Source organism: Mesoplodon densirostris, chromosome 15 (assembly GCF_025265405.1).
Source record: "Mesoplodon densirostris isolate mMesDen1 chromosome 15, mMesDen1 primary haplotype, whole genome shotgun sequence".
Classification (NCBI taxonomy): Eukaryota; Metazoa; Chordata; class Mammalia; order Artiodactyla; family Ziphiidae; genus Mesoplodon; species Mesoplodon densirostris.
Window position 1 is genome coordinate 67,503,385 of NC_082675.1, and position 24,850 is coordinate 67,528,234.

The 24,850-nt window shown below is 44.1% G+C and overlaps 1 protein-coding gene and 1 pseudogene across 2 annotated transcripts; both read right to left on the bottom strand.

The window, feature by feature from the left end:
- Positions 1–1,855: 1,855 nt before the first annotated feature.
- Positions 1,856–6,457, bottom strand: LOC132502504 (tigger transposable element-derived protein 1-like; annotated as a pseudogene).
- A 6,256-nt stretch (positions 6,458–12,713) lies between these two features.
- MRO (maestro) lies at positions 12,714–19,983 on the bottom strand. Of its 2 annotated transcripts, XM_060119361.1 has the most exons (6): positions 19,885–19,983; positions 18,463–18,609; positions 17,214–17,396; positions 14,365–14,520; positions 13,184–13,291; positions 12,714–12,794 (listed from the first exon to the last, which is right to left on the bottom strand). In XM_060119361.1, the coding sequence occupies exons 1-6, from the start codon at positions 19,981–19,983 to the stop codon at positions 12,741–12,743; spliced, it is 747 nt and encodes a 248-aa protein (XP_059975344.1). In that variant the 3' UTR covers positions 12,714–12,740. The 2 variants fall into 2 exon arrangements, with proteins under 2 accessions (XP_059975344.1, XP_059975345.1); XM_060119362.1 differs by lacking the exon at positions 14,365–14,520.
- Positions 19,984–24,850: the final 4,867 nt, after the last annotated feature.

Genomic DNA, 24,850 nt, shown 5'->3' on the forward strand with positions numbered 1-24,850 from the left:
AGCTGAAGTGAACACATTAGCTCATATCAGGACCACGTAGGCAGAATCCTACGGGCAGCGCTTCCAAATGGGGTCCCAGGGAAAGAGCAGCAGTTCTTAATATAGAACGCCTTCTTCAAGAGATCAAGAGGGCGCCAAGGTCCTGGATGATCTCTAAGGGCCCTGAATGTAATGAATGGATCAGAGAAGGGATTTATCCCTAGAGCCCAAAAGTAGGTTGTCAAATCCTAAGCGCCTCAGAAGAAAAAACTGAGAAGACAAAATGGGAGCCCGGCTAGACTGGGCTATTTGTTGCGGTGGGATGGAGGTGTTTTAAAAGCAGCTGCACTGAGTTTTCTAGCACTCTTTGTGATACAGGTTCCTTAATAAGTAGAGTATGCTTGGAAGAGTTTTTCTCTCTGCAGTTACCCAACCATACCTTGTACACACACACACACACACACACACACACACACACACACATTCATGCCCCACTGATTTTTGGAATTAATACCAAAGAAATAGGTTTAAATTTGGCAAGAAGTGACAGTCTGATGGCAGGAGGAGGTGTACAGCGATCCTAATTGACTACGCTTGCCTTCCTTGCAGATTCTGCGTGGTTAGTTCAACTTGTGCTGTTGAATAGTCCTAGAAAGGACAGGGCAGCGTGAGGAACTCAGAGTTCTTCAGGCAACCTTCAAACCTGCCATAACAGGCAGGGCTACAGTGAATAACCCAGCAGAAGAGTACGAAGCCTAAACTGAATAATAAGTGTTCACTCACGGAGCTGACCTCAAGCGAAAGGGCTGTGCTCAAAAGAACAAGGAAAAGTGCCTGATGGGCCCCTGAGGGCAGCTCTGTTCATAGCGGGGAGGGAGGAGTTGAGTTTTGAGGCCAGAAACGATTTCTACTTTCCACCCAACAGACCCAGCAGGCAAATCCCATCCTAGTCAGACCCCCACTTCCGGTGAGCCCCCTATGTTGTCTTGTCCACCACCCCTTCATGCAAGGACATCACATAGCACAGAAACTGCATTTATTCAGCCCAGGGGAGCCAGGGGAGGGCCAGAAAGAGGAGACTGGAAGGATGAGCCAAAGAAGAGGCAAAGGGGGCAGCCAGTTTGTTTTTTTATTTTGAATAGTTGTTTCACGCCCACGCATGGAAAAAAAATTGCCGGGTGCCTTTAATTGTTTGAGAGATCACCATTCACTGCTCTTTTTAAAGAACGGTATAAATGAAAAAAGTCCCAAAGCTCAGTCCCCTGCCGTGGACTGTGGGTCATTTGCCACACCACGGGCTCCAGCTCTAGAAACACCTAGAAGCCTGAAGGGTAAGATTTGGATGCCCCCTTAGAAAACGTATAACCCCACGTCCCCCCTTCTGACACCTCCCCATGCTACAGTCTGAGAAGTGCCTTCCCAGGAGCCAGCTGGGGACAGCCTTACGTCAATGTTGGGGAAACCAGAAGTTACAGGCTTTGATTTCTCAGGCAGACTTCATTTATTGACATGTAAGTTTAAATCATATTTAATAAAAAGCCTTGTGAAATCCAAAATGCTAGGCCAGCCATTACTTTTCTTGGGAAAGGTAGAGAGAGGAGGTTAGTCAATAGTTAGGTCCAGAAATAAACCAAGTAGGGCAAAGGTCTTTTAAGTTTATAGACATACCTCAGAGTTATTGCAGGTCCAGACCATTGCAATAAAGCAACTATTGCAATAAAGTGAGTCACATGAATTTTTTGGTTTCCCAGTACATATGAATGTTTCCACTATACTGTAGTCTATTAAGTGTGTGATAGCATTGTGTCGGAAAAAGCAATGCACACACCTTAATTTTAAAATACGTTACTGCTGAAAAATGCTAACTATCATCTGAGCCTTCAGTGGGTCATAATCTTTTTGCTGGTGGAAAGTCTTGCCTTGATGTTGATGACAGCTGACTGATGGAGGTGGTGGTTACTAAAGGTTGGGGCAGCTGTAGCAATTTCTTAAAATAAGACGTATCGAGTTTGCCACACCAACTGACTCTTCCTTTCATGGACTATTTCTCTTAGCATTCAATGCTGCTTAGAAGCATTTTACCCACAGTGGAACTTCTTTAAAATTAGAGTCAATCCTCTCAACTTTTGCCACTGCGTTATCAACTAAGTTCATGGAATATTCTAAATCCTTTGTTGCCATTTCAACAATCTTCACAGCATCCTCACCAGGAGTAGTTTCCATCTCAAGAAACCTCTCTATTTGCTCATCCAGAAGAAGCAACTCCACCTCCACTAAAGTTTTATTGTAAGATGGCAGCCATTCAGTCACATCTTCAGGCTCCACTTCTAATTCTAGCTCTCTTGCTGTTTCTACCACATCTGCAGTTACTTCCTCCACTGAAGTCTTAAAGCCCTCCAAGTCATCTGTGAGGGTTGGAATCAATTTCTTCCAAACTCTTATTAATGTTCTTAGTGGCATCTAGAATGGTGAATCCTTTCCAGAAAGTTTTCAATTCACTCTGCCCTGATCCATCAGAGGAATCACTATCTATGGCCGCTATAACCTTATGAAATGTGTTTCTTAAAGAATAAGACTTGAAAGTCAAAATCACTCCTTGATCCATGGGCTGCAGAATGGGTGTTTTGTTATCAGGCATGAAAACAACATTAATTTCATTGTACATGGAGCATCAGAGCTCTTGGGTGACCAGGTGCATTGTCAATGAGCAGTAAAACTTGGAAAGGAATCTTTCTTTTCTTTTTCTTTTTTGGCTGTACGCAGGCCTCTCACTGTTGTGTCCTCTCCCATTGCGGAGCACAGGCTCCAGACGTGCAGGCTCAGCGGCCATGGCTCATGGGCCCAGTCGCTCCACAGCATGTGGGATCTTCCTGGACCGGGGCACGAACCCATGTCCCCTGCATCAGCAGGCAGATTCCCAACCACTGCGCCACCAGGGAAGCCCTAGGAATCTTTATTTTCTGAGCAATAGGTCTCAACAGTCAGCTTAAAATATCCAGTAAACCATGTTGTAAACAGATATGTTACCATCCAGGCTTTGTTGTTCCATGTATAGAGCACAGGTAGAGGAAATTTCGCATAATTCTTAAGAGCCCTAGGATTTTCAGAATGATAAATAAGCATTAACTTCAATTTAAAGTCACTGGCTGCCATTAGCCCCTAACAAAAGGGTCAGCCTGTCATTTGAAACTTTGAGGCCAGGCATTGACATCTCTTTAGCTATGAAGTCCTAGATGGCATCTTCTTCCAATATAGGGAGGGCTGTTTCATCTACATTGAAAACCTGTTGTTTAGTATAGCCACCCACACTGGTTATCTTACCTAGATTTTCTGGATAATCTGCTGCAGCTTCTACATCAGCACTTGCTGCTTCACCTTGCACTTTGATATTATGGAGATGGCTTCTTTCCTTAAACTCCATGAGCAAAGCTCTGCTAGCTTCAAACTTTTCTTCTGCAGCTTCCTGGCCTCTCTCAGCCTTCACAGAATTGAAGAAAGTTAGGGCCTTGCTCTGGATTAGGCCTTGGATTAAAGGAACGTTGGGACTGATTTGATCTGTTGAGACCACTAAAACTTTCTCCACATCAGGGCTTCCTTGGTGGCGCAGTGGTTGACAGACGGCCTGCTGATGCAGGGGACACGGGTTCCTGCCCTGGTCCGGGAAGATCCCACATGCCGTGGAGCGGCTGGGCCCGTGAGCCATGGCCGCTGAGCCTGCGTGTCCGGAGCCTGTGCTCCACAACGGGAGAGGCCACAGCAGTGAGAGGCCCACGTACCAAAAAAAAAAAAAAAAAAACAACTTTCTCCACATCAGCAACAGGCTGTTTCACTTTCTTATTATTCATATGTTCACTGGAGTAGCACTCTTCATTTCCTTCCAGAACTTTTTCTTTGCATTCACAGTTTGGCTAACTGGCATGAGAGGCCTAGCTTTCGGCCTGTCTGTGCTCTCAACGTGCCTTCCTCACTAAGCCTAGTCATTTCTAGCTTTTGATTTAAAGTGAGAGATACGTGACTCTTCCTTTCACTTGAACACTGAGAGGCTACTGTAGGGTGATTAATTGGCCTAATTTCAATATTGTTGTGTCTCAGAGAATAGGGAGGCCCAATGAGAAGGGGAGAGATAGGGGAACAGCCGGATGGTAGAGCAGTCAGAACACACACAACATTTATTAAGTTCGTCGTCTTATATGGGCATGTTTGTGACCCCTCGAAATCAATTACAATAGTAACAACATAGATCACTGATCACAGATCACCATAACGAATATAATCATGAAAAAGTTTGAAATATTGAGAGAATTACCAAAATGTGACACAGAGACATGAAGTGAGCAAATGCTGTTAGAAAAATGGCACTCGTGGGCTTGCTCAACGCAGGGTTGCCACAAAACTTCAATTTGTAAAAAATACAATATCTGGGAAAGGCAATAAAACGAAGCACAATAAAATGAGGTAAACCTGAAAACAGACTTAACTGTGTATATTCCATTATCAAGATAATATCCTTTCTTTGTTTACTGGTAGCTAATAAGAAGCAACACATAAATAAAATAGGTTAACCATCTAAACAAGTAAACTGTGTTTCATACAGGAAATTAGATTTGTTCCCTTATGTCATAAAATTTTTGTTTAGGGAATTGAATTTGTCTGCTAAGGTTGTAAGATGAGCTCACTAGTGAATTAATTTAATCCAGCATTCTGCACATGGTATAGATTTTATCGCTGGTCAGAAAATCTCCAATTCCTGGGTTCATTTTTCTCAGGCTTATAAGGGTCTAATAAATAAACTGTCACTCTAGCAGCTTTAAATCTAAACAGATTGAAACTTTTATTTTTCCTTAACAGAGTCACAAATGTTTTGAGTTAAATTTGATCCCAATATTCGAGTGATCCAAAAGGAAATCGCCATGATTTCTGAACATTACTCTTCCTATCATATAGAAAAGATTTGGGTGTAATTAATTGTACAAAATAGATCCATCTTGAACTTGTAAATGGAATCCTATTTCACAGAGTAACAGGGGTACTTGTTATCTGGCAAAGCATCTTGATATAAAGCCATGTAGTGTAGCTATTTTTACTGTTTTTATATTTTTAAGATTTTTATATATGGATTTTTTTTTTGGAGGGGCTGCGTCAGGTCTTAGTTGCAGCTCGTGGGCTTCTCTCTAGTTGTGTTGTGTGGGCTCCAGAGTTCACAGGCTCTCTAGTTGCAGCACACAGGCTCTCTAGTTGTGGCTCACGGGCTTCAGAGCACGTGGGCTCAGTAGTTGCAGCACGCGGGCTTAACTGCCCCATGGCATGAGGGATCTTAGTTCCTCAACCAGGGATTGAACCTGCTTCCCCTGTATTGGAAGGTGGATTCTTAACCACTCGACCACCACAGAAGTCCCGATTGTTCGTTATTTTTAAATAGAAACCTGTGTTAATATTGTATTTCATTCTTTCCACCGCTTTCCCTTGTATAATTAGGCTACAATAATGAGTGGCTACCATGTAAATAACACCTCATCTTGGGGTAACATTTTACAGTTTACACAGACTATCTCATTTGATCATCAGAATATTTTGTGTGGTGAGTTTTCCTCCCACTTCACAGATGAAGGAACGGAGGCTCTGAGAGATTATGTGACTTGCTGAAGGTAATAAGCCATCAGGTGACAAAGTCAGGGTGCAGGTCTTCTGTTGCCAAGTCCTGTGTCCTTCCAGTGCACACGATGTCACATTTGGGAATCAAGTTTCTCTCTTTCTCCAGGGAGACTATATCTGCTGATGCAGTCAATATAAGCACGTGGAAAGCTTTGGACTTCTGGTCACATTTTTGCTACGGCAGAGGCCTGTGCCTCTAGTAGCATGGGTTAAGAAATGACATTTTAACTCTCTGATCTACATTTCTGAAAAGCATTTCTTCTTGCAGGGAGACATTTGGGCCATTTTCTGGTTAACATGTGCAAAGTGCTACAGGAAACTCATTAGCGTGAAAGGAACATGATTACAGCAGTCACATTTGGAAACAGAAGGTAAGGCGTTAATTATTAACAAGAGATCACTCCCAAGATACAGCACAGAATGATTAACAGAGCTGTTGGGACTGTTAGGACGGAATGAAGAGAGCCCTTGAAGCTATCTCTGGAGCAAGAAAAGGCGCACGAAAAGACCCACCTCCTGCTCTGAGCAGTCACGGCACCCCAGCAAGAGCCCAGTGGAAAAGAACAACTTGTTATTCTTATTCAGTTACGATTCTTTCTTATTAAGATGTATTAAGCCATTCCAACACCTACAAGGTGACAGATTCAGGCTTGGTTGAGGCGTCAGCATTTGCAATTCAATAAACTCAACCATCTTCACTGAATATGGGGGGTGGGCCAGGCTCAAAGCTACAGTCTTGGGGACCTGGTGAGGAGCAGGATGCACAGCTACCCCTGGGACTCCAGTCATTCATTGGGGAGGATTGGGATGAGACTCACATCCCCATACTGCAGGCTAGAATGGGCCTTGCTGAAGACCTGGGTGCCTTCAGAAAGAGAAGGAACAATATCTGGAGAGCTGGTTGCAGGTGAGAAGCAAAATTAACTAGAGTTTCCAGAGCACCTTCTATAAGCCAAATTTGTTACCAAGTCCAAGCTCACTCTGCTTGACACAACAGGACAATAAATCGGAAGACGAGGTGTTGAGGCCAGGAATAGCAACTTTATTCGGAAAGCTAGGCATCTGAGAAGATGGCAGACTAATATCCTAGAGTACCATCTTATCGAGGTATGGATGCCAGTTTCCTTTATAGAACAGAGAGGGGGAGGAGGTGAGGAAGTAAAGTGAAGAGGCCATTAGTCTTGCAAAATATCTCTTGGCTTGGCCAGCAACAGAGAGGGGATGTGATAATTTCTCCTTTTCTGCAGCCATTCACAGGTGGGCACTGTCAGAATGTCTCCCTGTGAGCTGAACAAAGGCACTTTAGTTTAACATTCAGGCAGACGGGCAGGGTCCCCCTAGGCGTGACATTATTTATGCCAACAGCTATAGACAACATCATTTTAGTGATTATGGTAACAAAAAGCAACAGAGAGCAAAGGTTAAATGTAAAAGAAACAGATCCAACATGGAGGCAGATTTTGTTCTTCCCTGTTACACAAGCACTGTGTGAAGTGCTCAGTGTTATTTAATTGAATATGTGTAGCACAGCAACTCTTTGAGTTGGGTTAGTATGTCCATTTCAGAGATCAGCAAACTGAGGCTTGGTGCCCTGGCTTACCCAGAGTCGCATGGTAAGTGGCAGAGCCAGATTCACACTGGGAGGCGGGGCAGGAGGGTGGCTAATTCCAGGCCCCATCCTCCCAACTGCTTTGTTCTCCCTCGGAAGAAGAAGGGCATTTGGAATCAGCCCAGGGAATGGTGGGTGGAAACAAGGACATGGAGGGTGAAGCATTCAGGAAGCAGGAATTTAAGAAGAGTCAAGGGAAGTTAGAGGTTGCTGACTCTGAAGAGCCTTACATGTCAGGCTTGGAAGTCTGTGCTTAACTTGGTAAATAACAGGGGCCTTTGAGTATCAAACCATCTCTCCTCAGTAAATTGGGATGTATTGGGTTTATCTAGAACCCAAGGATTTTCTAAGAACATTTAACACATAAATAAATATAGAAACAAGAGACTTATTCTCCTATGGTCAGACTAGAAGAATGTCAATTCAGCAACATCAATACCCTGATCATAAGCCCTTTCACTTGTCAACAAGTGATGTCATCAACAAGTGAAAACAAAAATGCCACGAAAGGGGACTTCCCTGGTGGTCCAGCAGTAAAAGAATCTGCCTTCTAATACAGGGGATGCAGGTTTGATCCCTGGTCGGAGAACAAAGATCCCACATGCCGCAGGGCAACTAAGTCCCTGCTCCACAACTACTGAGCTCTCACACCTCGACTAGAGCCCGCGTGCCTCAAACTACAGAGCCCATGCACTCTGGAGCCCCTGCACCACAACTAGAGAGAGAAAACCCGCATGCCACAACTAGAGAGAAGCCTGAACACCGCAATGAAGAGACTGTACGCCGCAACCAAAGATCCTGCATGCCTCAACAAAGATCCCGTGTGCAGCAACTAAGACCCAATGCAGCCAAAAAATAAAGGAAAAAAAAAATGCCACAAAAGGACAAAGACAAACACATACTACTGAGAGTGAAAAATAACCATCCCAAGCTTTCCAAAATATATCACTTTACACACCAATAGACATGACATTTTTACCTTTAATTTTAAAAGAGCATTTTGGCATGTGTTTTATGATTGTAAAGTAATACATGCTTATTGCAGAAAACTTGGAAAATATAGAAGAGCAGAAATATGTGTCTGCCTTATTTACCAACACTACCTGCTGGCTCTCCTACTCGGCTGCCCACTCTTCTTTACAAACCACACTCTAGTGTTCTTATAACGTGTAAAGCATTCCCTCAATTACTCCCCAGGATTCTGTTCACACCGATGACCAGTACTGATCACACTTGTTAGATCCTCAACTTCTTTCTGTGCCTTTTTCTCTCCCTTCTCTTTTCCCTTTAAAAAGACTGATTTCATGAGCGACCTGAAAGCAGGGACCAAGTTTTATGCACACCCCTCCCTGACCACTTAGCATGGTAGCAGTTGAACTTTCCTTTCTCTTTCATTCATTCAACCATCCTATGTCTAGTGTTTCAAAGTAAGAAATGTCAAAGCATTGTCTTTAGGTTGGCATTCAAATTAACAGGCATCTCATGGGGGAAGAAAAACTTTAAATACATAAGCGTAAAAGTAACCTGTAAATTGGTTATAAGGAGAGAAATGATCACCCTCACTTGTCAAAACGGGCTCCTCCCAAGGGGCAATAGCTTCAGATGACTTTCTGACTTTTCACCCCCAATCAACATTCATTTAAGCACCTACTGAGCACCTTTGAGGTCATATAGGAGATACAAAAATATACAAAATAGGGCACAACCTTTAGCAGCTTCAATCTAATGGAGGGGGAAAAGACCTGTAGGTTAAAAAACTTTCAAATGAGGTAAAACATGTTAAGTGGCAGAAGATTGCTAGAATATTCTGGGCATTCAGAGATGCGAGTTCTTCCCTGATTGAGGGGATCAGGCATTTGACCCAGGTCTTGGAGTAGGGACAAGAAATACATGCAAGATGTGCGTGTGTGTACGTGTGAGTGTGCCTGGGTGTGGGAGTGAAGGGATTCGAAGCAGAAAGTACAGACTGAGCAAAGGCAGGGAACCTAAGAGACCCAGCAGTGTTTAGGGAAGAGATGGGCCAAACTTCACTGAAGCAAAGAGAGTAACAGAAGAAAAAGCTGGCAAGGAAGAGTGTGAGCCCATGGCTGAGAGCCCAGAATGGCAAATTAATGTTTGGACTCTATTCCCACTAGTTTGGAACTATTCAGTCATTTAGCAAATGTTTCCTTATCATCATCTGCTACGTGCTGGGTGCTGGGATAGATACAGTGAGATACGGAAAGAAAAACAAGGCATGGGCCCTTGCTCTGCATGTTGATATTCCATGACGACATAACTTTCTAGAAGTATAAACTCAAAGAGGACTTATTAAGAGCAAAACAAAACTGACCAAAAGACAACACTAGTGACAAGGAATTTTTTTTTTTTTTGGTTACTTATTGCTGAGTGACAAACTATCCCAAAAGTTAGTGACTTAAAATAACACTCATTTAGGGCTTCCCTGGTGGCGCAGTGGTTGAGAGTCCACCTGCCGATGCAGGGGACACGGTTTCGTGCCCCGGTCTGGGAAGATCCCACGTGCCGCGGAGCGGTTGGGCCCGTGAGCCATGGCCGCTGAGCCTGAGCGTCTGGAGCCTGTGCTCCGCAATGGGAGAGGCCACAACAGTGAGAGGCCCGCGTACTGCAAAAAAATAAATAAATAAAATAACACTCACTTGATTACTTACTCACAATTCTGCAACTTGGGATGGGCTTGATGGAGACAGCTGGTCTCTTTTCCACATGACGACAGCTGGAGTAGCTTGAACAGCTGGGATCTGGCTGGAACGGCCAACTTGTGTCCTATGTCTGAGTCTCAGACCTCACTATGTGTTGGTGTTGGGCTGAACCTCGCAGGCCTGCAAGCCTTGTAGTTGCCCAGCCTTGAGACCAAAGAAAGAGCCTGGAGACGGCAGCAGGGACGTTTATTGGACAGGGGGATCTTACACAAAGGGTCCTGGAGGAACACCCCACCGTGTGCAACAGACTCCAGGCAGGACATGCCAGCAGTCTTGCTACTCAGGGGAGAAGGCGGCTACCATTTATAGGCAGAATTGACATCAGGTGGGCTCATTGGTTACCAGGGGCTAATTAAGCCTTATAATTAAGAGGATTGGATAGTCATGTGAGTGAAGCAGGGTCTGGCAAAGCAGGGCATGTACAGAGAGCAAGAGAAGAGCCGTCCTGAGTGGCTGAACCGTACAGTTGGGTTCCTCAGTTCTCCTCCACGTGGCCTCTCCATGAGGTTAGTTTGGTCTTCCTTCCAAAATAGAGACTTTAGACATTCTTCTTCATTTCTGGTAGTCTGGCTTCTTACATGGCAGCTGGCTTAACCCACACTGCAAAAGAGGAAGCTGTTGGGCTCTTAAAGCATAGCCTAGAACTAGCACATGGCACTTCCAGAACATGCTAATGGTTAAAGCAGGTCCCAAAGCCAGCTCAGATCTGAGGGGAGAGATTTACACAAGGACATGAGAATCAGGAGGCATGATTCATTGGAGGCCACCAAAGCAACAGTCTACCACACGTCTTAAAGTCAAATAATTCAACAGCATCTTCCACAATTTTAATCAACTGAGGGGCATTCAGTGCACAGATGTTTGTACTCTAGGGCATGTAACCTGTCTGCCCTGCTCTACCCCTGCCTTTTTGAATGCTGGCAGAATGCAGTCATTTCTCACACCACTTACTGATCACTTACTAGAACTGCATCAGATTCTAGAATGAACCAACCTTGCAACATAGTTTCAAACAGACCAACATCTAGGAATGAAGAGGACTCTTAGCTCAGAAGCATCTCACCAGCTCACTCCTGAGCCTGGGTCACTCCCAAGAGCTCCTGGTCAAGTACCCAAGCTTCAAAACAGGAAGAAAGAAACCCCATTCATGTCTGGCCCCAACTGCCCCTTCGGCCACCTCCCACATCCCGTCTCTTCTAGGACACACCTCGCCCCTCATCTGTGTTACATGGTCCTGTCTCTGGAGAGCTAGGGCAGAAAAACTGAGCTCCTGGTCCTCAGACTGACATTAAGATCCCTCTGTAGCATGTGTGACCTTCTTGTGTTTTCCATTTTCAATACTGGACATAGTTGTTCCAGGTATGACCCAAACGCCAAGTTCAGTGGTAGTAACAGGATTTCCGGGAGAAGGTTGGGTAGCAATCTGGTTAGAGGGAAGGTGAGAGGGACTATGAGAGTTTTCTTGAAACTTTTTATAAGAGTAATGTGACCCTACTTATAACTAGGATTGACCACCAAAAAACTGACATAATAGCCAAGACATGATTAATAAAAATATACACTTAGCTCACAAATTAAATAAAAATGTGTACTTAGTACATACAAAAGTGAAAGTTAACTGAGTCAAACAGAAGAGCAGAAGTGGCAGGTTTTTTCAATTTCTTTTATTTTTTTACATTTCTAACCATCCGTCAATTATTCCATAACAAGGCAGTATCACAGGATGACTGAACGTAGGCTCCAGAAATCAGGGTTTGAATTCCAGCTCCATCAATTACTGGTCATCTTGGTCTATTTCCCTGTGCCTTAGTTTTCTCATCTACACAGTGAGGGTAGTAACAGTACCTTTCTCACAGCTTGCTGTGAGTATTAAGTAATACTCGCAAAGCGCTTAGAGAGTGCCCAGTAAAGTACAAACATTCTTAATATATGTTATTCATTATTATTATTCCACACATTACCATTAACTTGAGGTTTTTCAACACATGTTCATCGATTTTTTTCTCTTTATTAATTCTTGTTTGGAATGATCTTGGAGGCACTGACTGTTGAAGATGATGAGAAGCTAATGATCCCCCTCCACACCAACGTCTTGGTACCTTGGCCAACTTTAAATAGGTCTCGCCAAGAAAAGGTGTTGGGCTTCCCTGGTGGTGCAGTGGTTGAGAGCCCACCTGCCGATTCAGGGGACACGGGTTCGTGCCCTGGTCCAGGAAGATCCCACATGCCGCAGAATGGCTGGGCCCGTGAGCCATGGCCGCTGAGCCTGCGCGTCCAGAGCCTGTGCTCCGCCACGGGAGAGGCCACAACAGCGAGAGGCCCATGTACGGCAAAAAAAAAAAAAAAAAAAAGGTGTTAATAGCAAATGGCAAAGTATCAATAGCAGATTAAAAAAAAAAACACTTCAGGTAGTAGTTATTCTCTTAAGCCTTAGAAATTAAAAGTAAAATTAAAAATAAAAATTGGTGACAGAGATATCCTTAAGAAGAAAATAGCTGAGAAATAAGCACTGAATCTACATATACTTTAAATGTTTTAAAGTATGCACCTTCTCATAAAATTTGTGTGGGGAGAAAATGAGACATATAAAAGCTATTTAGAATGTACTTTGGGTGTAATTATACAATTCCACTGTATTATTTTTTGCCATCAATTGCTCTCCCAACATCCCCTTTTCTATCATAATCACAAGAAGCAGCAGAAGTATCCAAAGAGTTAAAAGGGGGAATATCAGCCCCCAGCAATGTGTTCACTGGAACCATTTCCCTGCTGCTCTGTGTTTACAGGATTTTATTTGCATAGAAGAACTGCAGGAGCTCTGGATGATAGTGGCTCTGAAAGAAATTGGCAAAGGGACACGTGAGGAAGGGAGTCAGTAAACCTCCTTGACTCTAGAACGAGTAGACAGTTGTCAAAGGCAGAGCATGAGGATAAACAACCTTCAGATTCTCAGCTGAGGAGGCATCATTATCCAAATGATGATCTAAACTGGAACTGCCAATATATTTCACCCAATGATCTAAGCTGGAACTGCCAATATATTTTATGCATAATCCTCTGGGTGTTTTGCCATTTACATTGCATTATGGGTCAATTACAGTTGAAACATACTTGGCCTGAGTCGTTTTAGGGGGGTAACTCCCTGGTGTGTCCAACCACCTTCTGCACTAACACTGGGAGGGCAGGGAACCTGGGAGAACCTCTCCTGCCCTTATTCACTCACCAGCTGCCGGCAGAGTTTAGGGTTCCTTTGATCCTCTTCACTCTGGAAGCTGTAGTCCTTCCTTTGTCTCAGATACGGAGAACAGGCTCGAAAAGTTGTTTCGCAAGCCTGAGAGAAATAATATTACCAGCTTATTGTCAAAAATATTAGAGAGTTTTATAATCCCCAGCAAGGAAAAGTGTTGCACCCAATCTGTGGTCTGGGGGCCACTAAGAGTGAAAGTAACTTCCAGGAAGTTTGAAAACTTGAATCTTAAAGGATTTATGCTTATAAAACGACCATGTCTATAATTTGGGGCTGGGAGGGAGGGCAAAGCTTTACACTTTATCACAGACCTTATTGTCTCATCAAAAGTAATGCTGGGGCTTCCCTGATGGCGCAGTGGTTGAGAGTCCGCCTGCCGATGCAGGGGACACGGGTTCGTGCCCTGGTCTGGGAAGATCCCACATGCCGCAGAGCAGCTGGGCCCGTGAGCCATGGCCGCTGAGCCCGTGCGTCCAGAGCCTGTGCTCCGCAACGGGAGAGGCCGCAACAGTGAGAGGCCCGTGTACCGCAAAAAAAAAAAAAAAAGTAGTGCTGGATTCCTAAATTCAATCTCAACCTTTCTCTCCCTCTCTCTCTCCCCCTCCCTCATGCATGACCTTAAAGAAGGCAGGTGATTTGGTGGAACCTTTGCTCCTGATGGTTTTGAAACACTCACCTGCTCCAAAGCAGCCCTGAGGTTGATCCAACCCGGTTAGGACACATTTTCTCCAAGAATAACACAAAAGCTTCATAGGAAACTAAGAAGCCAAGGGTGGGAAATCTGTACCAGGTGCAGTGACAAAAGCTAACTGGGTATGAATAAATCTCCTCTGATAGGAGGTGTTGCCCCACGAAGCAAGCAGCACCTCCCTGCCACCACCCACCCCCCGCATTAACTTGAGTGTATCTGGCATTCGACAGGTGCTGGGACCGGGCAAGTGGGGCAAGAGCAAATGGAAAATAATACTCCTGCTCAGAGAGAGATTAGCCATTGAAGAGGCGCTTTCTCCAGGATTCACATGGATACACAGCTGAGTGTCCGTAACTGAACTGGCAGAAACTGAGGGCCTGGCATCTCGACTCAGCAGGGCTGCATTCCAACTCCCTTGAGGAATGGCATTGAGGTTTCATGCTGTTGGCTAGAGTCACGGACTCACCTTGGCAACCTGGGGATTCCTATCCTGTAAATGGGTCAGGAGAGAATCCTGAGTCTGCTTCACCTGACGGGTGAAAAATCTCTTCCATTTCCTCCCAGCAAAGGCAGCTAGTTGCCCAAACAAGACAAAGGCCGAGTATCTCAGGCTGTCATTCTCCTGTGGGTCCCCCATGAACAAAACAAGAAACCTCGGGTCAGTACCAAAAGGCAGCTGCATCAGAGAACAGCACAGCCCTGGGTCCTTGCTGCATGTTACAGGTGGGATATCAGATCCAGTCTCTGGCGCTCAGCCAGCCGGGCTCCGGGGCAGAGCGGAGACAGGCTGAGTCTTCAGTGAAACTCCTTCAGCAGACGAGAGGGTTAGACGGGGGGCTCACTGGTGCTACTCCCAGCTTCCCAGCTTTTTTCTTCATTATTTAACATTTTGGAGATTGATTCTATTTACTTGGTCCGAAATTCAAAATAACCAAAAAGGTTTATAAAAAACTGTCTCCCTTCCTATACCTCTCCACCCGCCACCAAATTTCCCTCCCTACAAAGTCATAAATTTTGCGTGATTCCTCCAAAACATAAAGAAGACAAAAATGAAATATATATTACATAGCCCTTTCCCACATTTTTAAACAAATGGATGTGGACCATCCCACTGTTATACACCTTGATTTTTCATCATTCTCTCTGGGAGCTCTTTCCATGTCAATACGTAAAGGGATTTTTTTTTGGCTGCACCATAATTCATTTGACCCATCCCCTGCTTACTACTTCCAGCATGTTTGCCAGGCCATCTCTCATTACCCTGGTCTGAGTTTCTCCCACCTGCCGCAGAAATAACCATTCTGTTTCTTCCCTGACGCCCTGCCAGCTCTCCCTGCTTTGGGTCTGATTCGCTGGTTTGTCCCTGACTGCAAGTCAGTGGCTTCGACACTTCCTCCCTCTCCCAGGGGAGCTGTCTGGTCCGAGTATCTCCCTGCCCAGGTGAGGAGACGGAGGCCCAGGGCATTTCAGTGATTCACCTAGAGTCACACCATCAGGGAACAGCGAACCAGGGTAGCAACTCAGCCTCCTGACTCGTGGTGAAGGGATTTTTATATCAATGTTTCTTGATCTTGTCCAGCTCCAAGTGAACCAGAAGGGACTGGTCTGGGACAGGCCTCCTCACCTAGAAATGGGGGTCACAGACACTCGGCAAGAGTGGAGACCGTTGATCATCTTCTGAAGTATTTAAAACAATTCTTTAGCACACATGACACATACAGAAATTGCTTTAGTGTTGCACTTTCTTCACTGTTCTACGTGTGTGTGTGTGTGTGTGTGTATGTGTTTAATTGTATGTGTTTAATTCAATTCAACTAGTACTTATGGAGACCTAACTCTACCTGAAGCATGACCCTAACGCTGTGAGATGTACAGAGATGTGTAAGGGGGTGCCTGTCCCCCTGGGAGTCTGACAATCATCTGATGGGGCACAGCCCAGGCAGGCAGTGAACAGCACCATGACAGGGCTACAAACTGTCAGAAACAGCTCCCTGTGAGTATTCCCAGGTTTCACCATGACAAGGAGTTTCTGATCAAAAATTACAGTCGGGCTTCCCTGGTGGCGCAGCGGTTGAGAGTCTGCCTGCCAATGCAGGGGACACGGGTTCGTGCCCCGGTCCGGGAAGATCCCACATGCCGTGGAGCGGCTGGGCCTGTGAGCCATGGCCGCTGAGCCTGCGCGTCCGGAGCCTGTGCTCCGCAATGGGAGAGGCCTCAACAGTGAGAGGCCCGTGTACCGCAAAAAAAAAAAAAAAAAAAAAAAAAAAATTACAGTCGACCTGGGTTTAAAAAATACTTGCGTGGCAAACAAGCCCTGGCCATTAAGATGGCACCTCCAGAGAGATTTAGAGACACTTACCCGGAGATATCTGCTTATACTCCAGGGAGGTGGAGTAGACACCTTCCTCTCCCAGCCCCAGAGACGGCTGGTTTACATCCCAGAGCAAAGGCCTCTCTGCCTCTCTGAGCGCGAGGAGAGGCAAATGTCCCAGCAGCTCCTCTATAGGCTCCAGGTTTTATAATTTCGAGGTTTCTCTTCCTCCCGTGAGGTGCAGGCACCTCGCTTTCTTTCGCTGGGTTACTCCTGGGCAATTAGGTGCTGGGAACTCACGCAAGACGCTCTGTGAGTAAATGCAAGTTCCCTGTGGCTCTGTTCCCTGTTCTAAAGGTCTTATCTTTCTGTCTGTATGTGTGTATGTGTGTGTGTGTGTGTGTGTAACTGGGGTAAGCTAACTGATTAGCTTCTGAGTCCTCGCGTTTTCTGTATCTGTGCACTTTTTGCTCCACCTGCCTTGTCACCCGGCAGTTAAGAGTGCAGGCCCTGGGCAAAGGGCCTGGCTTCATATCCACTTACTGGCTCTGTGAACCGTGGGCAAGTTACCTAACCTTTCTAGGCCTTGCTTTCCTCCTCTATAAAGTGAAGATAACAGTGCCTGCCTCACAGGGTTATTGTAAAGATTAGATGAGACAATCCATGTAACTTGCCCAGCACTGTGCCTGGCACACAGTAAGGGCTCACTAAGCGCAAACTACTCTTATTGTTACATTTATAAGACAGCATTGAGTACACGTGTGCATCACCATCATCCGTGTATATGTACTCACTGCTCTATTACAGTGAAAACTCCTTGCGGAGGGTGATGAAATCCTACATGTCTTTATACGTCTTCCATAACCCCCAGTGCAGTACCAATCTCTCAACAAGATTTCTTAATAAATAGTGAACAATAGAGGCCTTGTTTCCTGAGCAACACACCAACCAGGGCTCACATTTGACTTTAAGAACTTGGAATCTTCCTGCGTTGTCTCACTTACATCATCTAACAAAGTCCCGGTCCGAAGGGTGATTTCTATGAAGAAGGAGCCCAAGGCTTTCCCCTGGATCTTGCCCAGGATGATGGTCAGGGTCTTCAGGCTCTCATGGATGACTTCAGAACTCACAGGGTCATACAGTTCATGCACCAGCAGGTCCAGGACAATCATTTTATACTTTCTCACCTGTTACCAAGGTTTGGAAAGCATTAGCAGCACAGGAGTTGCTCCTTATGAGTTGAAAAGTATCTCCACTCCTAATCTTCCAATAACCCAGGACTTGGACTAAGAGGCCATGGCTTTCTTCAGCATCTGCTGCCACAACTCTCAGCAAAGTACAAATGCTTCCGTTAACCTGACCCAAGAACCCAATTCGGTCTTGGAAGGAGAGCAGTCTGGAGCATGGCCTATGGGGGGGTGAGGCTGGGGAGGGCACGTCAAGGAGGGTGGTGGACCTGGACGATCTAGCGATCTGGGTGTATTGGGTACCTTTACAGGGGATAAGGCGAAATGGTCACTTAAGTCTACAGATGCTGAAAGAAGAGGTGGGGAAAACATCTTTTACTAAACAAGCATTGATTATTAGAAAAATTAAATTCACCAGAGGGTGATGTCCAGCTGTGTGTTAATCCTACCTGCAGCTCTGTTTCCCAAGGCTGATGATACTGAGGTGTGATGACCCTAAGATGACCCCAAATGAGTCATGTGTGCCTTTGTACAATCTCCTTCCCTTGAGTGTGTAAGGAGCCAGTGACTTGCTTGTGGCCTCTCAAACATGACAGTGGTGACGGGCGTCATTCCCATGGTTCCCTTACATTATATGAGACTCCATCTAGCAGACAGGAGTGGGACACACTCTCCCACTGGCTGTGAAGAAGTGAGCTGCCATATTGTGAGAGGGTGGCCTCAAGGAGCTGAGGGCGGCCACTCAGCAAGGAAATAGGGACCTTAGTCCTACAACTAGAAGGAAATGAATTCTTCCAACAGCCACATGAGCTTGGAAGATGACCCTGAACTTCAGAAAGGAATGCAGTCTGGCCCACACCTTGATGGCAGCCTTGCAAGACCTTGAGCAGCGGATGCAGCTAAGTGGTACCTGGACTCCTGACCCGAGGAAACTGTGAGATAATAAATGCCAGGCCCCTGATGTACTGTTACACAGCAGTAGACAGCTAGTACCTGAAGCCCCCATCCCAGTGCTGAGGACTCCAGGCCATGAGGGCTGGCCAAGTGCCCCCCCTGCCCTCCCTACCTTGTCCGGGGTCTCACAGGCCATAGTTCCCAGGCTTCTTATTGCCATATGACGCTTTTTAAAACTGGGGTCCCAGGCTCTCTCTGCCAAGTTGAAAAACACATTCTTCAGAGGCTCCTGCTTCTGGAGCCTCAGTTTCCAAGAGACCTGGGTGGCGAGTCAAAAATGTATTGATTTGGGAGTGTTCAGAGTCACACCCTACACATCGCCAACCCTGATCCCTCCCTCTAAAGAAAATCCTGTGTTGCCCGCTCAATTTTAATCCTTATTTCTCCACCTAAAGACATCTTGTTTTTGCTGGGGATATATTAGTTTGATCTACATAATGAAGAAATGGATGGAGGAAGAGGAAAAGGGTGGAGAAAAATAATGCAGAGCTAATGTTGAGGTAGGTTTGGGGGCATTATGGAGAGGGGTGTCTAGGCAGTTGTGGGTGTGACAGAGCTGAGAAAAGGGGGCTTTAGAAGTGTTGATGTGATCTGAGAATAGGGATCCCTTTAAGAGGACGAGGTAAGCTGTGTTCCTCCTATCTCAGAGTTTCCTTGACCCTTCTCCCTCCCCCGGCCCTTCCCCATTTTTCTGCTCTACTTTGTAGCTAAAGCTTGAAAGACATGTCTATACTTGCTTTCTTCAGCTGCTCTCCTCCATTCTCCCTTGAACCTTCTGCAATCAGGTTGATGGCATACATACCGGCTCCCCACCCCCTCCCCCCCAGTGTAGCTAAATCCCAGGGTCAATTCTCAGAGCTCACCTTACTCAGCCTCTCAACAGCATTTGACACAATTAGCAAAGCACATCTACAGGCATTTCAGGACACCTGACGGATGTCCTACCTCAGAATGCGAGCATCTGAGCAATTAAGATTAGGAAAAGAAATGCATAAATAATGCAAATTGGAAGCACTGTGTGGCTGATGCAGAAATCTGTACTTCAAGGACTAAACTCTAACTGCAAGGTAAGAGATAGGTTTTTAGAGCATTTAACCCCTGATGCTAGGAAGGTCCTGGTGTTCTGCGCATCACAGGACATACCAAGATGTCCTGGAGTCAGAACCAAGATCCAGACAAGATCCAAGAACAAACCACTTCCTCACCATCCTTATTAGTGGGTGGGGGCTGGAGAGGAGACCCACAGCCCTATTTGGTATTCAGGTGATTACCAAGTCTCATCAGTATTTCTGAATATTCACTGCAGTTCATTCTATATTTTTATCATTAAGTTTGCAGCAAGCTAAATTCTTCCCAACTCATCTTCTTGTTATCATATAAACATCCTATTCGTGTTAAAAGAGCTGTCATCAAACTCTTTTCAGGAGAAGGAACCTCAATAGAAGGAATGGAAGGAACCAAACGAAGGCAGAACAGCAAGCACACAAAGTGGCTGCTGAGCAGGGACATTTGCTCATAATAATTTGTCTCAGACCTTGGAAAAGAAAGATATCACTGATGTCCTTTTCTTCTTGGGCTGAGCAGTAGGGATGGAAAGGGGCTGGTCCAGCATTCTTCTCTGTGTTTGGTCCATGGAACTAAAAAAAGAATAAATCAGCATATGAGCCACAAACACTCTTTGAAGCCTCATCATTAACAAGCATCATCACACAAAGCCCTGTGCCAGGGTAAGAATGTAAAGAAGCCGCATCCCTGAGGCCTCCTCAGGATGTCACCTTGGTGGGCAGATGGAACAGTCGCATCAAAAGATAAAGAGCAACACCAACATCACTAATCATCAGGGAAATGCAAACCAAAACCACAAGGAGGGATCACCTCACACCTCTGAGAGTGCACTGTCGGTCAAAGACTGCAGTGGGTTAGGACTTATTTCTTGAGGAACTGGGTGGTGAGCAATGCTCTTTTTTTTAAATATAGATCTTTATTGGAGTATAATTGCTTTACAATGTTGTGTTAGTCGCTGCTGTATAACAGAGTGAATCAGCTATATGTATACATATATCCCCATTATCCCCTCCCTCTTGAACCTCCCTCCTATCCTCCCTATCCCACCCCTCTAGGTCATCGCAAAGCACCAAGCCGATCTCCCTGTGCTATGCGGCTGCTTCCCACCAGCCAACTATTTTGTATTCGGTAGTGTATCTATGTCGATGCTACTCTCACTTCGCCCCAGCTTCGCCTTCCCACCCCATGTCCTCAAGTCCATTTTCTATGTCTACCTCTTTATTACTGCCCTGCAACTAGGTTCATCAGTACCATTTTTTTTTTTAGATTCTATATCTGTATGCGTTAGCATATGGTACTTGTTTTTCTCTTTCTGACTTACTTCACTCTGTATGACAGACTCTAGGTCCATCACCTCACTACAAGTAACTCAATTTCGTTTCTTTTTATGACTGAGTAATGTTCCATTGTATATATGTGCCACATCTTCTTTATCCATTCATCTGTTGATGGACACTTAGGTTGCTTCCATGTCCTGGCTATTGTAAATAGTGCTGCAATGGGCATTGTGGTACATGCCTCTTTTTGAATTATGATTTTCTCAGGGTATATGCCCAATAGTGGGATTGCTGGGTCATGTGGTAGTTCTATTTTTAGTTTTTTAAGGAACCTCCATACTGTTCTCCATAGTGGTTGTATCAATTTACATTCCCACCAACAGTGCAGGAGGGTTCCCTTTTCATCACACCCTTTCCAGCATTTATTGTTTCTAGATTTTTTGTTAATGGCCATTCTGACTGGCATGAGGTGATACCTCATTGTAGTTTTGATTTGCATTTCTCTAATGATTAGTGATGTTGAGCATCTTTTCATGTGCCTCTTAGCCATCTGTATGTCTTCCTTGGTGAAATGTCTCTTTAGGTCTTCCATCCATTTTTTAACTGTATTGTTTGTTTTTTTTGCTATTGAGCTCCATGAGCTGTTTGTATATTTTGGAGATTAATTCTTTGTCTGTTGTTTCATTTGCAAATATTTTCTCCCATTCTGAGGGTTTTCTTTTTGTCTTGCTTATGCTTTTCTTTGCTGTGCAAAAGCACTTATGTTTAATTAAGTCCCATTTATTTATTTTTGTTTTTATTTCTGTTACTCTAGGAGGTGGGTCAAAAAAGACCTTGCTGTGGTTTATTCCAAAGAGTGTTTTTTCCTATGTTTTCTTCTAAGAGTTTTATAGTGTCTGGTCTTACATTTAAGTCTTTAATCCATTTGGAGTTTACATTTATGTATGGTGTTAGGCAGTGTTCTAATTTCATTCTTTTTTTTTTTTTTTTTTGCTGTATGCGGGCCTCTCACTGCTGTGGCCTCTCCCGTTGCGGAGCACAGGCTCCGGACACACAGGCTCCGCAGTCATGGCTCACGGGCCCAGCCGCTCCGCGGCATGTGGGATCTTCCGGGATCAGGGCACGAACCCGTGTCCCCTGCATCGGCAGGCGGACTCTCAACCACTGCGCCACCAGGGAAGCCCCTAATTTCATTCTTTTACATGTAGCTGTCCAGTTTTCCCAGCACCACTTACTGAAGAGGCCGTCTTTTCTCCATTGCATGTTCTTGCCTTCTTTTTTTTTTTTTTTTTTGTGGTACATGGGCCTCTCACTGTTGTGGCCTCTCCCATTGCGGAGCACAGACTCCGGATGCGCATGCCTCACAAGCCATGGCTCCCGAGCCTAGCTGCTCCACGCCATGTGGGATCTTCCCAGACCAGAGCACGAACCCGTGTCCCCTGAATCGGCAGGTGGACTCTCAACCATTGCGCCACCAGGGAAGCCTTCTTGCCTCCTTTGTCATAAATTAGGTGCCCATATGTGCATGGGTTTATCTCTGGGTATTCTATCCTGTTCCATTCATCTATATTTCTGTTTTTGTGCCAGTACCATACTGTCCTGATTACTGTAGCTTTGTAGTATAGTTTGAAGTCAGGGAGCCTGATTCCTCCAACTCCGTTTTTCTTTCTCAAGAGACCCACAAAAACAAACCCAAAGCAACTAAGAAAATGGTAATAGGAACACACATACCAATAATAACCTTGAACGTAAATGGATTAAATGCCCCAAACAGAACAGACTGGATGAATGGATACAAAAACAAGACCCATATATATATGTTGTCTACAAGAGACCCACTTCAGACCTAGGGACACATACAGACTGAAAGTGAAGGGATGAAAAAAGATATTCCATGCAAATGGAAATCAAAAGAAAGCTGGAGTAGCAATACTCATATCAGACAAAGTAGACTTTAAAATAAAGACTGTTACAAGAGATAAGGAGGGATACTACATAATGATCAGAGGATCAATCCAAGAAGAAGATATAAGAATTATAAATGTTTATGCACCCAACATAGGAGTACCTCAATACATAAGGCAAGTGCTAACAACCATGAAAGGAGAAATCGACAGTAACACAATAATAGTAGGGGACTTTAACACCCCATTTACACCCATGGACAGTTCACCCAAACAGAATATAAATAAGTAAACACAAGCTTTAAATGACACAATAGACCAGTTAGATCTGATTGATATTTCTAGAACATCCCACCCAAAAGTGGCAGAATACACTTTCTTCTCAAGTGCACATGGAACATTCGCCAGGATAGATCACATCTTGGGTCACAAATCAAGCCTCAGAAAATTTAAGAAAGTTGAAATCATATCAAGCATCTATTCTGACCACAGTGCTATGAGATTGGAAACGAATTACAGGAAAAAAACTGTAAAAAACACAAATACATGGATGCTAAACAGTGTGCTACTAAATAACCAACAGTTCACTGAAGAAATCAAAGAAGAAATTTTTAAAAACATAGAAACAAATGACAACGAAAACATGACAACCCAAAACCTATGGGATGCAGCAAAAGAAGTTCTAAGAGGGAAGTTTACAGCAATACAATCTCACCTCAAGAAACAAGAAAAATCTCAAATAAACAATCTAACCCTACATTTAAAACAACTCGAGAAAGAAGAACAAAGAAAACCCAAAGTCAGTAGAAGGAAAGAAATCATAAAGGTCAGAGCAGAAGTAAAAAAAAATAGAAAAGAAGAAAACAATAGCAAAGATCAATAAAACTAAAAGCTGGTTCTTGGAGAAGATAAACAAAATTGATAAACCCTTGGCCCGACTCACCAAGAAAAAAAGGGAGAGGATGCAAATCAATAGAGTTAGAAATGAAAAAGGGGAAATCACAACTGACACTGCAGAAATACAAAGGATTATAAGAGACTACTACAAACAGCTATATGCCAATAAAATGGACAACCACAAAGAAATGGACAAATTCTTGGAAAGGTACAATTTTCTAAGACTGAACCAGGAAGAATTAGAATATATAAACAGACCTATCACAAGTAGTGAAATTGAAACTGTAATTAAAAATCTTCCAACAAACAAAAGTCCAGGACCAGATGGCTTCACAGGCAAATTCTATCAAACATTTAGAGAAGAGCTAACACATAAACTTCTCAAACTCTTCCAAAAAATTGCAGATGGAGAAACACTCCAAAATTCATTCTACGAAGCCACCATCACCCTGATACCAAAACCAGAAAAAGATATCACAAAAAAAGAAGATTATAGACCAATATCACTGATGAACATAGATGCAAAACTCCTGAACAAAATACTAGCAAACAGAATCCAACAACACATTAAAAGGATCATATACCATGATCAAGTCGGATTTATCCCAGGGATGCAAGGATTCTTCAATATATGCAAATCAATCAATATGATACACCACATTAACAAATTAACGGATAAATACTATATGATCATCTCAATAGATGCAGAAAAGGCTTTTGACAAAATTCAACACCTATTTATGATAAAAAAAAACTCTCCAGAAAATGAGCATAGAGGGAACCTACCTCAACATAATAAAGGCCATATATAACAAACCCACAGCAAGCATCATACTCAATGGTGAAAAACTGAAAGCATTTCCATTAAGATCAGGAACAAGACAAGGATGTCCATTCTCGAAACTCTTATTCAACATAGTTTTGGCAGTCCTAGCTAAAGCAATCAGAGAAGAAAAAGAAATAAAAAGAATCCAAATTGGAAAAGAAGAAGTAAAACTGTCACTGTTTGCTGATGACATGATACTATACCTAGAAAATCCTAAAGATGCCACCAGAAAACTACTAGAACTTATCAATGAATTTGGTAAGGTTGCAGGATACAAAATTAATGCACAGAAATCTCTGGCATTCCTATACACCAACAATGAAAAATCAGAAAGAGAAATTAAGGAAACACTCCCATGTACCACTGCAACTAAAAGAATAAAATACCTAGGAATAAACCTACCTAAGGAGGTGAAAGACTTGTACTCAGAAAACTATAAAACACTGATGAAAGAAATCAAAGATGACATAAACAGAGGGAGAAATATACCACGTTCTTGGATTGGAAGAAGAATCAATATTGTGAAAATGA

What these genes read in the sequence shown, in the direction of transcription:
- MRO (XM_060119361.1), bottom strand. Translation starts at nt 19,983, where the DNA reads ATGGACCAAACACAGAGAAGAATGCTGGACCAGCCCCTTTCCATCCCT. An exon ending in CCTGTGAGACCCCGGACAAG is followed by an intron (nt 17,397 to 18,462) that starts GTAGGGAGGGCA and finishes CCTTGGTAACAG; the next exon opens with GTGAGAAAGTATAAAATGAT. An exon ending in GGAATCCCCAGGTTGCCAAG is followed by an intron (nt 13,292 to 14,364) that starts GTGAGTCCGTGA and finishes TATTTCTCTCAG; the next exon opens with GCTTGCGAAACAACTTTTCG.